Source organism: Panthera tigris, chromosome B3, assembly GCF_018350195.1.
Source record: "Panthera tigris isolate Pti1 chromosome B3, P.tigris_Pti1_mat1.1, whole genome shotgun sequence".
Lineage (NCBI taxonomy): Eukaryota > Metazoa > Chordata > Mammalia > Carnivora > Felidae > Panthera > Panthera tigris.
In genome coordinates this window covers 110,157,966-110,169,689 of record NC_056665.1, presented here as the reverse complement: position 1 = coordinate 110,169,689, position 11,724 = coordinate 110,157,966, and the positions used below count along the sequence as shown (strand labels likewise).

At 46.1% G+C, this 11,724-nt stretch overlaps 1 protein-coding gene across 2 annotated transcripts in view; it reads right to left on the bottom strand.

Annotated features, from left to right (window-relative positions):
* Positions 1-7,560: 7,560 nt before the first annotated feature.
* MTHFD1 (methylenetetrahydrofolate dehydrogenase, cyclohydrolase and formyltetrahydrofolate synthetase 1) overlaps positions 7,561-11,724 on the bottom strand; it is a 69,198-nt gene continuing 65,034 nt past the window's right edge. For both annotated transcript variants that reach the window (XM_042989870.1, XM_007095205.3), the window contains exons 27-28: positions 9,124-9,217; positions 7,561-7,814 (exon numbers count right to left, since the gene is read on the bottom strand). In XM_042989870.1, coding sequence (XP_042845804.1) covers positions 9,128-9,217 — 90 coding nt within the window. In that variant the 3' untranslated portion in view covers positions 7,561-7,814; positions 9,124-9,127. The remainder of the gene's footprint in view (positions 7,815-9,123; positions 9,218-11,724) is intronic.

Here is an 11,724-nt window from a genome sequence, read left to right as displayed (position 1 = left end):
TTTATTTTATTTAAGGATCAACCTGATGAGAGAAAAGAGAGTGGCATTTTATTTCACCATCAGCCTATTGTTTTCTAGGAAAACAATTTCCTAGATTTCCGTCGAACGTATATGATTCTACCAGGCACGTTTCCCACAGAATAACTTACTGAAATAACTGGAGAATTAAAATATCAAAAAGATCTCCATGTGAATCTATTTTCCTCTACTCTCTTTCTTAAAACTTCATCTTGGATTATTTGTAAATCTGATATCAATTCTTTCATTGCGCTGTCTTTACGAATGTTTATGACTCAATTCCAAACATTTGTTAACAAAGTTAACAAAACAAACATTAACAAAACAATGAAAGGCAAGGTGATAAGCAAGCTAGGGTAATTTTTATTACATGCAGTAAAGAATTCTGCAGCTGCAAAGGATCTTAGAGATTTTTCAAGCCCGGCCAGATGAAGAAATCGAGCTCCAGAGTGGGTGGTTGGACTGCTGAAAGCCATACAGTTAGACAAGGTCATAGCCAGAGTTAGAACTGAAGACTTTGCCTCTCCGATGTTCTTTCCATTCTACCATAAGGTTTCGGTTCTAAAAATGTATGTTCTGTCAGGGAGCTGCTACTTTTCATACATACTTTCAGGAAATTTAACATCACTGTCATTCACCACTCTTAAATGTAGTTGTATGGTTTTGACATTTTTTTCCCTAAGTATCTACTGTTCAAAAGTTTTCCATAATGAGCACATAGCCAAAGGTCAGTAAGAGTGAATGATAATAAGAACTAACATTTATTGAGCAGCATCTGTGCCTTAGGAAAGGCTAAGCACGTTTACATACATCTCTAATCTTCCCCACAACATTACGAAGTGAGTAGGTGCTGGTATCACTATCTGCAGAGGAAGAAACTGAGGCACAGAGTTAAGCAACTTGCCTGAGATTCCACAGCTAGTAGGTAATCTTTGGTTGAATCCAAGCTCTGAAAGTGCGCAACAGAGTTTTATCAGGAAAATGAATTATTTGGAGATACTAATCTGCAGTAGATTCACTAGTCAAAAATGTTTTCATTGCTTAAATTTAACTTATGGTTATTTAACCATAACACAGCCCATGAACTCATAATTGAACCAAGACTAGACTGGGTTCGTGTTATTTTAAAATCAAGCTTCTGAAATTCCTTATATTTTGTTTTCTTGGTTCTGGAACTAATTAAGGAGCCAAAGATAATCGCTAAGCTATGTGATTGGCAAACTGATTGGTTACATATAAATATAAAATTAATCCACAGAATAGCGTGACCAACGAACAAAGATGTGAGGGGATGATCTCAACAAAAGTTGTACCAATTTTTGTTGTTCGAAGTCCTAAAATAAGCAAGGGGACTCTTTCCTTGTACTATTTTTATGTAAATCCTTCAGCGTTGTAGGTTTATTTGGGCAGCTCTTGATTCTATGAACCACAAGAGGAACTGGAACTCTGCAAATCAGTTTATGATCTAAGTTTTCCCTTAGGTTGGATTTCCATACTCGATGCCCCTGATGGAAGGACAAGATCATCCCAGAACAGCGCGGGAACTAAAATATGAACATTGTAGGTGTCCCTCCTCAAATGATGCTTCCATACGCTCCAGAATCACAGCTGATTATAGCTCTCTCTTTAAGTCTTCTCCTGTCTCGGAGTTCTCAGCACCTGAGTGTTTACCAGCCAGAGAATGTATAACTAACAGAAATATTGAAATTAGACCATGTTTAAGACTGTAGGATTTGAAATTGCTCTGGATTGCCCAAAGACAACTGCCTGAGAAGGTCACTTGAATGGATATCACAGTAGAAGTAAATTCCCCAAAAACCTAACCGAAATGGGGAAAATACAATCTGAAGACCTTAAAACTTTGAAGAGTGTTAGTCTGCAGATGATTCCTCCTTAGCCAGCAGGGTACTCTTACCGCCACAGCAATCTTAAAGTCCCTGTTGTCATTTCCTGACCGAGTCTCATGTCTAACGCCCCTTTCCCCCTTGAGCAGAGAAACCCGGAGGAAAAGAGCGAGCCCCCTGCGAGGAAAGCTGCGAATCTCTCCCAGGGCCGGATGCGGACCACCAAGCTGCCTCCGGAGGAAGGCGGCTCGTTCGGCTGGACGCGCTTGGTGGCAGGTGCTGGAGCGCACGATAAAGAACTCAAAAAGGAAAGTGCCGGGGGCGTGGAACAGATAGCCCAGCTTCAGGCTGTCTGCACAAACAGAATGGCCAGGGGGCCCAAATCACATTCCTCTCAAATGAGGGTAAGGAAGGGCAAGCGGTCCCCGCAACCCCTGCTGCCAGGACGAGCTGTAACGCGGAGAGGGCGGGTGGGCACAGCTGACCAGGGTGGCCGCTGGCTGGAGATGCGGGCGGACGGACGACCCTCCCGGTTCTTACCCCGGCCACCTCGGGGGCCCCGGTTGTGGGCGCCCACCCCGCCGCGCGGGCGGCCAGAGGACCTGACCCTGGCCCAGACCCCCTTCCCTGCCACCCCCTCGCCGTCCCTCACTTACCGAGGGCGCGGGGGTCCCCGGCGACCCTGCTGCCGAGGTCAGGGGGCGGCTCGCGGGGCCGGGCGCCCAGGAGGCCGGGAAGCCTCGGTCGTACCCGCAGTGAACAACCCTCTGCAGTGGGACCGCAGCCCGCGGCGCCCCCTCCCCAGAGAGCGGGGAGCGACAGCCCGCGGCTCCAATGCGCGCCGGGAGGGCGGGCGGGCGCGGGGCGGGGCCAGGGCGGGCGGGGGCGGGGGCGCGGCCTGAGAGAGCCCCCTCCCCCCCCCCCCCGCGTGGGAGCGCACCCGGCGCTTCGAGCCCCCGCGCGAGTTCCCGCCGCGCGACCCCGTCCGGCCCGGGGCTGGGGACCACCCGCAGATGGGGTGGGGACAGGGGGAGTGAGCCCCGCACCTCCTGAGATGCAAAGTAGCAAAATCTGGTTTTAAATTATGGGCAGTGCCATCGAAGCCCCCTCGACACACCAAATATTTAAAGACACAGCAGATACATTTTGAAAGGATTCAAAACTGTGCACGGTGAGAGCTCGTTTGGAGAGAAAATTACGTCTGTGAATTGAGACCAAAAACAAACAAACAAACAAACAAACAAAAAAACAGAACAAAACACAGACACACACAAACCAGCTATCCTAGGAGTGGCTTTGGGTGCAATGGTGTCATTATGGTTCATTGCCAAATGGACTCTGAGGCCCAAGACCTAGACAGACCCTAATCTCCCTAGTCTAGGGGGCCAGGTGGAGGTGATACAATCTGTGTGCGGAGGAGGTCAGGGCACAGGAACCCAGCCCCATCCATCTTTTATACCTTACGTATTTACAATGTGTGCTTAATCTTGTCCCTCTCGATTAAGCGGGAGTGGGGATTAGGAGATTGCTTTCCTCACGATTCCAGTCCCAATCAGAGCAAAGGGCACAGGCAACATCTACCCTCCTTCCTGACTGGATGGCTAGGTTGTGTATTTTCATACGTTTTCTGGGTCTTTGTCTAAACCGGTTACAAGCGTAGTGAAACACACCGCAAGCATTTATTTGTACTTAGCGCATCGGTTTCATTAACCAATGAGGTGTTGCTGTGAGGGCTTAGGTGTGAGGGCTTCAGGATTACCAGTACCTACCCGGGCATTCCTGGGAGTTCCAGCAGTGAGGTCCTCCCGGGGTTACAGTTCTGGGCTCCTCAGGGGCCCTCCCCGGGACGCCGTCCAGATGAAGAACCTGTTCAGGCGGAGCAAAGAATTACCAAACAGCGCTGTACTTACTACCTCCATTCTTTGACAGGATTCTGATCTTCACGGAAATAAATCTGGTATCTGCTTTTGGATGTTTTTCCAGAAATACATTTTACCTTTGTGAGATTCTGTAGCTCTCACTGAGACTTAAGAAAGAAACACGAGGACCCAACAGCAAAGCCGAATCTAAGTTGTCAGGGTCTTAAACTTACAGATAAAGTTAGAGATGAAAGCTGTAAAACAGGAAAATCCATTAGCATCTACTTTAGTGGTAATTAAGAATTCAGCTTGTCTTTGTGCAGACAGCCAACACCAGCCTGTGAAAATGCCGTTTATATTCCCAGATGGGTTGCTAACCTTGCTGACACTTTTGAACTTTAAACAAGCCAAAAGAAATCCATGGCACTCATAAACAACTGAGATGCTATTACTCATTGAGATCCAAGTTTCCCCAAATCTACTAGACATAGGCATTTACAACAATTTCAGGCAAAAATAAGATGAGCTTATCCAGATGAAGACAGGTAGGAGAGCTGTCTTATTAGGCAGGAGTTGGAAATAAAATAAGGGACAGGTAAAAAACAACAAAATCCACTTTAATGACTTGTAGATCTTTTATCACTTTTCTTGGGAAAAAAAAAGACTAGTGGAAGGGAACTGGTAAGAGGTTGAGGTAAATTGATTTTGTATTTGAAGGGAAGATTTCTTTAAGGTATATTTCAAATAACTCATCCCCAACCTGTACCACATGTGCATGCACACACACACACACACACTCACAAAGAATATAGTACTATAAATAAAATACTGCACTGTGATTTTTCTTTAGGATATGACTACAAACTGATGCCATATCTGAATTTTAAGAAATGTATTCAGTACTTCATGCATGAAAGAAACCCGTCATCCCTGAACTCAAGTGACAGTTAGTAAGCTATTACCCATATCGTTGTCTGCTACTCCATTAGTAGCTTTTCATTATATAATGAGAAACAGGCTATAAATAGATTTCTCCAATCTGATGAGAAATTATCCTTCCTACAGCTTATCTTGTCAATATCACCAGCCATAGCGTGCCAATAGCATAGTTTGCTTGTTTATCTGAACTCCTCTTTACCTGATCTCAACTGGTCCTACCGTTTCTCCCATTCTGGCCCTCATCCCCCCGGGCCTGGGCCTGTAGCTACCAAAAATGGCTTAGAACTCCTTAGCAGTAATTCTTACACACATTTGAGAGACCTTCTGGGAATCAGCCCACCACCCTCTTCCCTGGTACACCATTAAATGAACTTGTGCCTCGTGTTCTCTGGTACTTTTATCTGTTTCGGGGCACCGTCCGGTTGGTTGTACCAGTGAACACAAACTCAACGGGAGTTCTGTCGTAATCTGCTTTACTTGACAGTACATGCGTGCTGCCTCTTCTGAATTGTTACTACGAACATCTTCAGTGCATGGCGACAGCCTCTGAAGTACAGAATAGAGAAGGTCCGCTCTGTTCATCAGTAACATTACAAATAGGGGGAGGGAAAGCATCAGTGGCCCGGAAAAGGGTTAAGAACGGGGAGGCCAGTGATCTGGAAGGGCTCCTCGGCCCAAGGTAAAGACACTGGACTTTGTCTGGCAACATATAATATGTACTCCGAGCACTAATGCTTCTGCAGGTCTTGAATTATGTCTTCAATTAGCCTGCAGTTATTTATTTATTTATTTATTTATTTATTTATTTATTTATTAGCCTCTGTGCTCTTTACCCTTAAAAAAAACTTTTTAAGTAATCTCTACTCCCAGTGTGGGGCTCAAACTCACGGCCCTGAGACCAAGAGTCACATGCTCTACTAACGGAACCAGCCAGGTACCCTCTTAAGAAGTGTGGTCACACTTCTTAACCACAGATCGAAGAATCAGTTTCACAAAACCCATGCTATTAATTGCTCAGCAGCCTTCCCAACCTCTTTATTTCTTCCCTCTGTTTCTTCCGCCTTTCACTCTCCCTTCCTTCAAGAGGGAAGTGAAATGGACACAGCTTTCCACCTGTCACAAATGGGAAGTCTGCTTCTGTACCACGTGGCAGGGGCTGCCTTCCAGGAACAGCTCTGATGGGCAGAATAACAGGAGCAGAGGCTTTAGCGTCAGAGGACTTAAAAAGTCCATCTGGCAGGCAGCAAGTAGTGCAATTTTGAAGTCTGCCTTCCTGCAAAATGGAGATACAAACCTAATTTACAAATTTGTTCTGTTATCATTTCTCTTGACACATTTCTAGCCAAAGGTCAGGTCCCATTTTGAAGCTAGAGGTCACTTTTGAGCAATTCCATTACTAACAATTTACCCAACACGTGCTTCTACACAGACTGCACAGATGCATGAGAGAATATTCGCTGCTCTCATTTGTAACAGCAATAACCATGAAACGATGGTAAGTGTCCATCGATAGAGGACTGCTGAAATACTACACAGCTGTAAAAAACAAGGTGTGTCTCCAGCTGCTGACATAGTAAGATCTCCAAGATATACTGCCAGGGGGAAAAAGCAAGTGGTACCATTTGAATTTTTACTGAAGACATTTTACTCCTCCTTAGGAAAATTCTTGCATTCGTGATAGTCCATTCATTCTAAGCAGTATCTGGTAAAAAACAGTTTGGACTACTTATTATATTAGGGGTTTGTTTACTATCTTTGGCTTATACACCCTCCACTCACCTTCTCCCACCAATCGTGTTCACTATTCCTATCAATATTAAGGACATAAACCCACCTGGCTTTTGGTGATGAGGAAGCCTAAATCCTTTAAGATGATCTTTGAGTCACCACGTCTAACAATAGCCTGCTTTCTACCCTTATTTACAAAATGAATTCCCGGCAAGTCCCATTCCAGATGACGTCTCATAGGACATTAAAAAACCCCATCAAAAACAGTGAACTCTGTGCAGACGGGGCCCAAATGATGCTTTGGAACAGGAACTGACACCATCGTTGTGAACAATGTGCCAGGCACTATACAAAGCATGGTGAAGCTTGGGCTCCGCACTCATGATCCCTTTACCATATGCCTCCGAAGCACTGCCATCAATTCTTTGGATGGCAAAACTGACTGCATGACAACACCAACGTGAACCCAGGGAATTAAATGTAATAAAACCAAGGACACCGGGACAAATATTGCTCTGCCAATGCCAGCAGTGTTTACATCAGCATCAATGGTGATGCAACATCTCCTGGAAGGATCCAACGCAGGAAGATAAGGGAGAAGAGGGAGGAAAAAACAGGAGAGGAAGAACAGAGAAGATAAACAAGAAGAGGAGGGAAAACATTTCAGGGAAAAAAACATTCCAGAGGGAGGGGTAGAGACCAGGGCACATGGCACAAGCCCAATCAACATTTGCTGAACCAACAGAGCAGACAGGATGGACCTGTAGTTAGTGCTTCATGACCGTCCTTCCTGAAGACTTAAAAAAATGAATGGTGCTAAAGCTGTGCCAGAAATGGGACCTCCAAGGAAGTTCAGCACAAAAACCTGGATAAGTGTGACTTTCTCAGGTCTGTTTTAAAGGAACAATATAGAAAGGTACGTGATTAAAAAGGCACATTCTCTACACCCTACTTCCCCCTCAACCCTCTCAGGAGGGATCCCGATTGTGTCCCCCCCAAGAACTCTGCGTGCATGTGCCATTTACCCCTTTGAACACAACAGTGTCAATAAAGAAGGTCTTGCAACTTGCTTCTTCAGTCCCGGGTGCCTGCTGGCAAAGGGGCTCCCGCAGGACGGCAGTGATACTGTAGCACAGTCTGTTAAGGCTAGAATTTATATTTAAACATCCAGATTGCAAAATCATTTCCTTTTATTCTGTGGAACTTCAATCAAGTAAGTTGACTTGTGCATGATTTATGTTAATTTATACATGGTGGTGGGAATTAAGACTGAAGAAAGGCTCCTGGGGAAACTTCTGCTCTTTCTTTCAGAAGATCTTCAGGGCAGGGGCTGACTCCTCTCCACCTTCCTCACACTTCCTAACCAACAGTCGGCCCGAATAGACACTGGCCAAATGTTCAGAGTGGCTCCTCGAAGAGGGGAAATCTAGAAGGAAAAGGACATGAGAAGTAAACGTTCCTCTACGAGCTGAAACACACCCCCACCCCCACCCTGCAGCATCCTCCTTTTGCTCTGCCAAAGCTGCTAACGCTTCCATCCTTCCCACAACCAACTCCAGGAGGGCAGGGTTTGCCCACGGACCTGAACACAATGCACGCCACTCTTCTACTATGGCTATGTGAACACTGTTCGGGCCGGGAGTGAGCCAGGGGGACACCTCCAGTGTCACATAAGTCCCCCAGGCATGGAGCACACCGTCTCTGCTCCCTCTGCAGGGACTTGTGTAAGCACCCATCCTTGCGGCTGCTGGGAAGAGGACTATACTTTGCCATCAGCCGGACCTTTACTTTCTTAAACAACCTGAGAGTTTTCGTTCTGCATTATTACCCTCTGACACCCTTGTCTTCAATGGCTCCTTCTAGTTAGTGTTGCTTAATTCCTAGACTTGTAACTCTAGGTCACTTGCAGCTGTCAGGATTCCCCTTTGTAACTGCCCAGATCAGGACTCAGTTTCCTGAAAACCAGGTCTTCCCTTTTCTTAGTTTATTCCCCGTTTTGCTGGAGGACACTGCTAAATACCTTCCTAGGAAGGGAGGTGGGGTGGCACAGCTGGACGTGTCTGAAAACATCTAGATACATTTGGTGGGGTGTTAAGCACAGGTGGGGAGTCAGCTTGCCCCGTGAACTTGGGAGTCTATTCTTCCATTGTCGAAAAGTCCCTTACTGCTGATAAGAAGACAAGTCTTCAGTCTGATTCCTATTTTCTCATAGACAAACCATTTTTTCTTTTCTGGAAAAGGCTTTTTAGGATTACATCTTTGATGTTTTTGAAATTTCAACTAGATGTATCTAGGGAAGGCTCATTCATTGTGACGAGTACTTGGGAGCCTTTCACTTAAGACCCCATGAAGTCCTAGACTCTTTTCTTTTCTACATTCTGGAACATTTACTCAACTCCTGCCCACCATCTACTCAGAGTACACAGACCCCTAGTGGCACCTGCCTTCCAGGGTGCCAACAACTCAGAACGCAGCCTCCGCACCAGTCCCTCCAGAGTTCACGAGACGGTGGCTTTCTCCCCTACACTGCCCCTGAACAAGCCACGCTCTTCGTCCAAAAATGTGTTGAGATATTTCCTTCATTGGTCACTGCAACTCTCCCCTCAGTGATGTTTGGAAAGAGAAGTTCTGAAAGTATCACAACGGGCATTTTCAGAGCGTTAGCTTGAGTCCCATAATTCATAACTGTGCCTTGTAAGGAAAAAAAAGCAAAACTCTCACAGTTGACAACTTACCTGTTTAGAACAACCCATTCACCTGTTCAGTTTCAGGGTCCAAATCAATATCATAGAAACAGGGCCGGGTGGGGAGTCCAGGCATTGTGCTCATCTAGGAGATGTGAAATAGCAGTAAAAATAAAGTGATCTTCGTTTCCACCTTCCCTTCAGATAAAAAGCCCAAGGCACAAAAACAGAATATTATTTTTACAGTTGTCAATAAAGGGGCACTCTTCTTGTTACACACCAAGTCACCGATCCTGTTATGGTCTCACAGAGAGACCAGCGAGTCTTCAGCAAGCCAACACTGGGCTTCACTACCATCTCCCACATTGACCACTGCAACAAGAAGTAGCAAGGAAGGCCTTCCACCTACATTCTCTAAGGCAGGTATGGGGATGCTGAGGAGTCTCCTCCCCCCTCCTCAGCCCTCATAAGACCAAAGGGAGGTGCAGGGTTTGTCTGCCTTTTAATTTTGTTTTAATTTGTTTTAATAAGTCTGGGGTTGGGGTGCCCGGGTGGCTTGGTCGGTTGAGCATCCGACTTTGGCTCAGGTTATGAACTCGCGGTTCATGGGTTCGAGCCCCATATCAGGCTCTGTGCTGACAGCTTGGAGCCTGGAGCCTGCTTCGGATTCTGTGTCTCCCTCTCTCTCTGCCCCTCCCCTGCTCATGCTCTGTCTCTGTCTCAAAAATAAATATAAACAGGGGCGCCTGGGTGGCTCAGTCGGTTAAGCGGCCGACTTCGGCTCAGGTCACGATCTCACGGTCTGGGAGTTTGAGCCCCGCGTCGGGCTCTGTGCTGACAGCTCAGAGCCTGGAGCCTGTTTCAGATTCTGTGTCTCCCTCTCTCTGACCCTCCCCTGTTCATGCTCTGTCTCTCCCTGTCTCAAAAATAAGTAAAATGTTAAAAAAAAATAAATGTAAACATTAAAAAAAAAAAAAAAAAAGTCTTGTGTTGATGCCCGTATCATTCTGCTTCAGCAGCACATTAGGAATTAGTATCCGTTAACTTGGGCCAAGACATTTCTGTACAAAATCTAAATAGTTTTACAATCACTGTTCTTAGGGGTCCAGTTTGGCCTTCTAAAACTGAGCTTGTAATGCCTATGGATTATATTTGTACTTCCTTCTTTTCTAAAGACCTGGCTTTGACAAAAATCTACCTCGTGACAAATCCTTAAGGCTTGTAAGTAAACTTTCACCTGTAACAGTATCTTGTATAATGAATATGTACAAGTTCCAAATCAGATCCAGACAGGAAAAGAGTTTAAGCTGAACTTCCACAACTTAACGATAACTTCCCAGAACATTCTCTAGGGACCTGCTATCAGTCTCTATTCTGGAACTCTGTAAGCAACTGGTGGGTGTGTGGACAAGAAGGGGGAAGGAAGGGATTGGTCCTCAGACCTAGCAGAAAAGCCTGGAGGTGACGGTGAAGATGACGGGCTTGTGCCCATTGATGCAGACATGCTACTGGCAAACTCAGGCCGGACCTGTCAGTTTCGCCTTCCCCTCGATGGCCAACCCCCTGCACGCACATCAAAAGCGAGCGCCCAGTGCAGCTCCTCCTATTCCAGCTGGCGGCTGCTGACAGTGTCTCCAGAGAGAATAACACCCGTTTCTGTGACAGTCAAGACGCCAGGCCAATGGTTTAACATTCCTATCGAAAGGTAACTTCTCTAAATCCCCAGGACCGAAGAACGTCGTCACAAAGCTGAACCTCCTGCTCTCTGCAGTGGCTGAAGGGGCACCAGCTTGCCCCACGCTGAGAGCTGAGTGGAGCAGGGCACACATCTTTAATAACTTGCCCAAGGCCAAAACCAGCAGTGAAAACTGGATGTGGCTTTAAAGTTACACACTTCAGACTTACAATGCTACCTCTTACCACTTTCTTTCTATCTATCCTGAAAGAGTAACCCAGCTCCAGCAGGAGATCTGTTGGTTTCTTTTCCATTATGAATTGGCTCAGTTTACTATTTCGATCCTGTACTGCAGGTAAGGACTAGCCGCAGGTATAGGACATTGGGCGGATCAAAGGGGGAAACCTAGGCACAGGATCAGCATTAACCTGGGAAGGTCAGTGCAAACTGTGAGTGTGCCCTTCAGCACTCTCCCTGCCTTGTCAGCAAAGCTCCTTCTTTAATATGCACGAAGTCATAAGGAAGCATTTGATAATTCATCTTGAAGCAGAAATAAGCAACCTCATTTTCCAAGTCTAAAGGGTTCAATCGCATTTTAAGGGGGGGAATTCTTTACTCAGAAACAACCAATTCCTTGAGTTTCAGGCATAAGCTGCAGGCCTGTCAAGATGATCAGGGAAGGTCGGAGCCTCTGTCCCTACCCCCTACCCCCCTACTGTTGGCCGGACTGAGTTAATCTGTGAAAGGTACCCAATGAATGTCAGTTGTGATGATACATTAGCACTACACAGACTATCGATTAGGCCTGTCCTGGATTCAGTCAAGGTCATACTGCCCCTGGGAAACTGATGAGAACTGTTACTCATCACAAGTAGTCATGGCTTCACCCTTGAAAGGACACCAGGATGATCCACAGCAAGAGGATTAATCCTAACAGGCCCGACGCCAGCTTGCTCGTCAGCCATGGACTCTGCTCA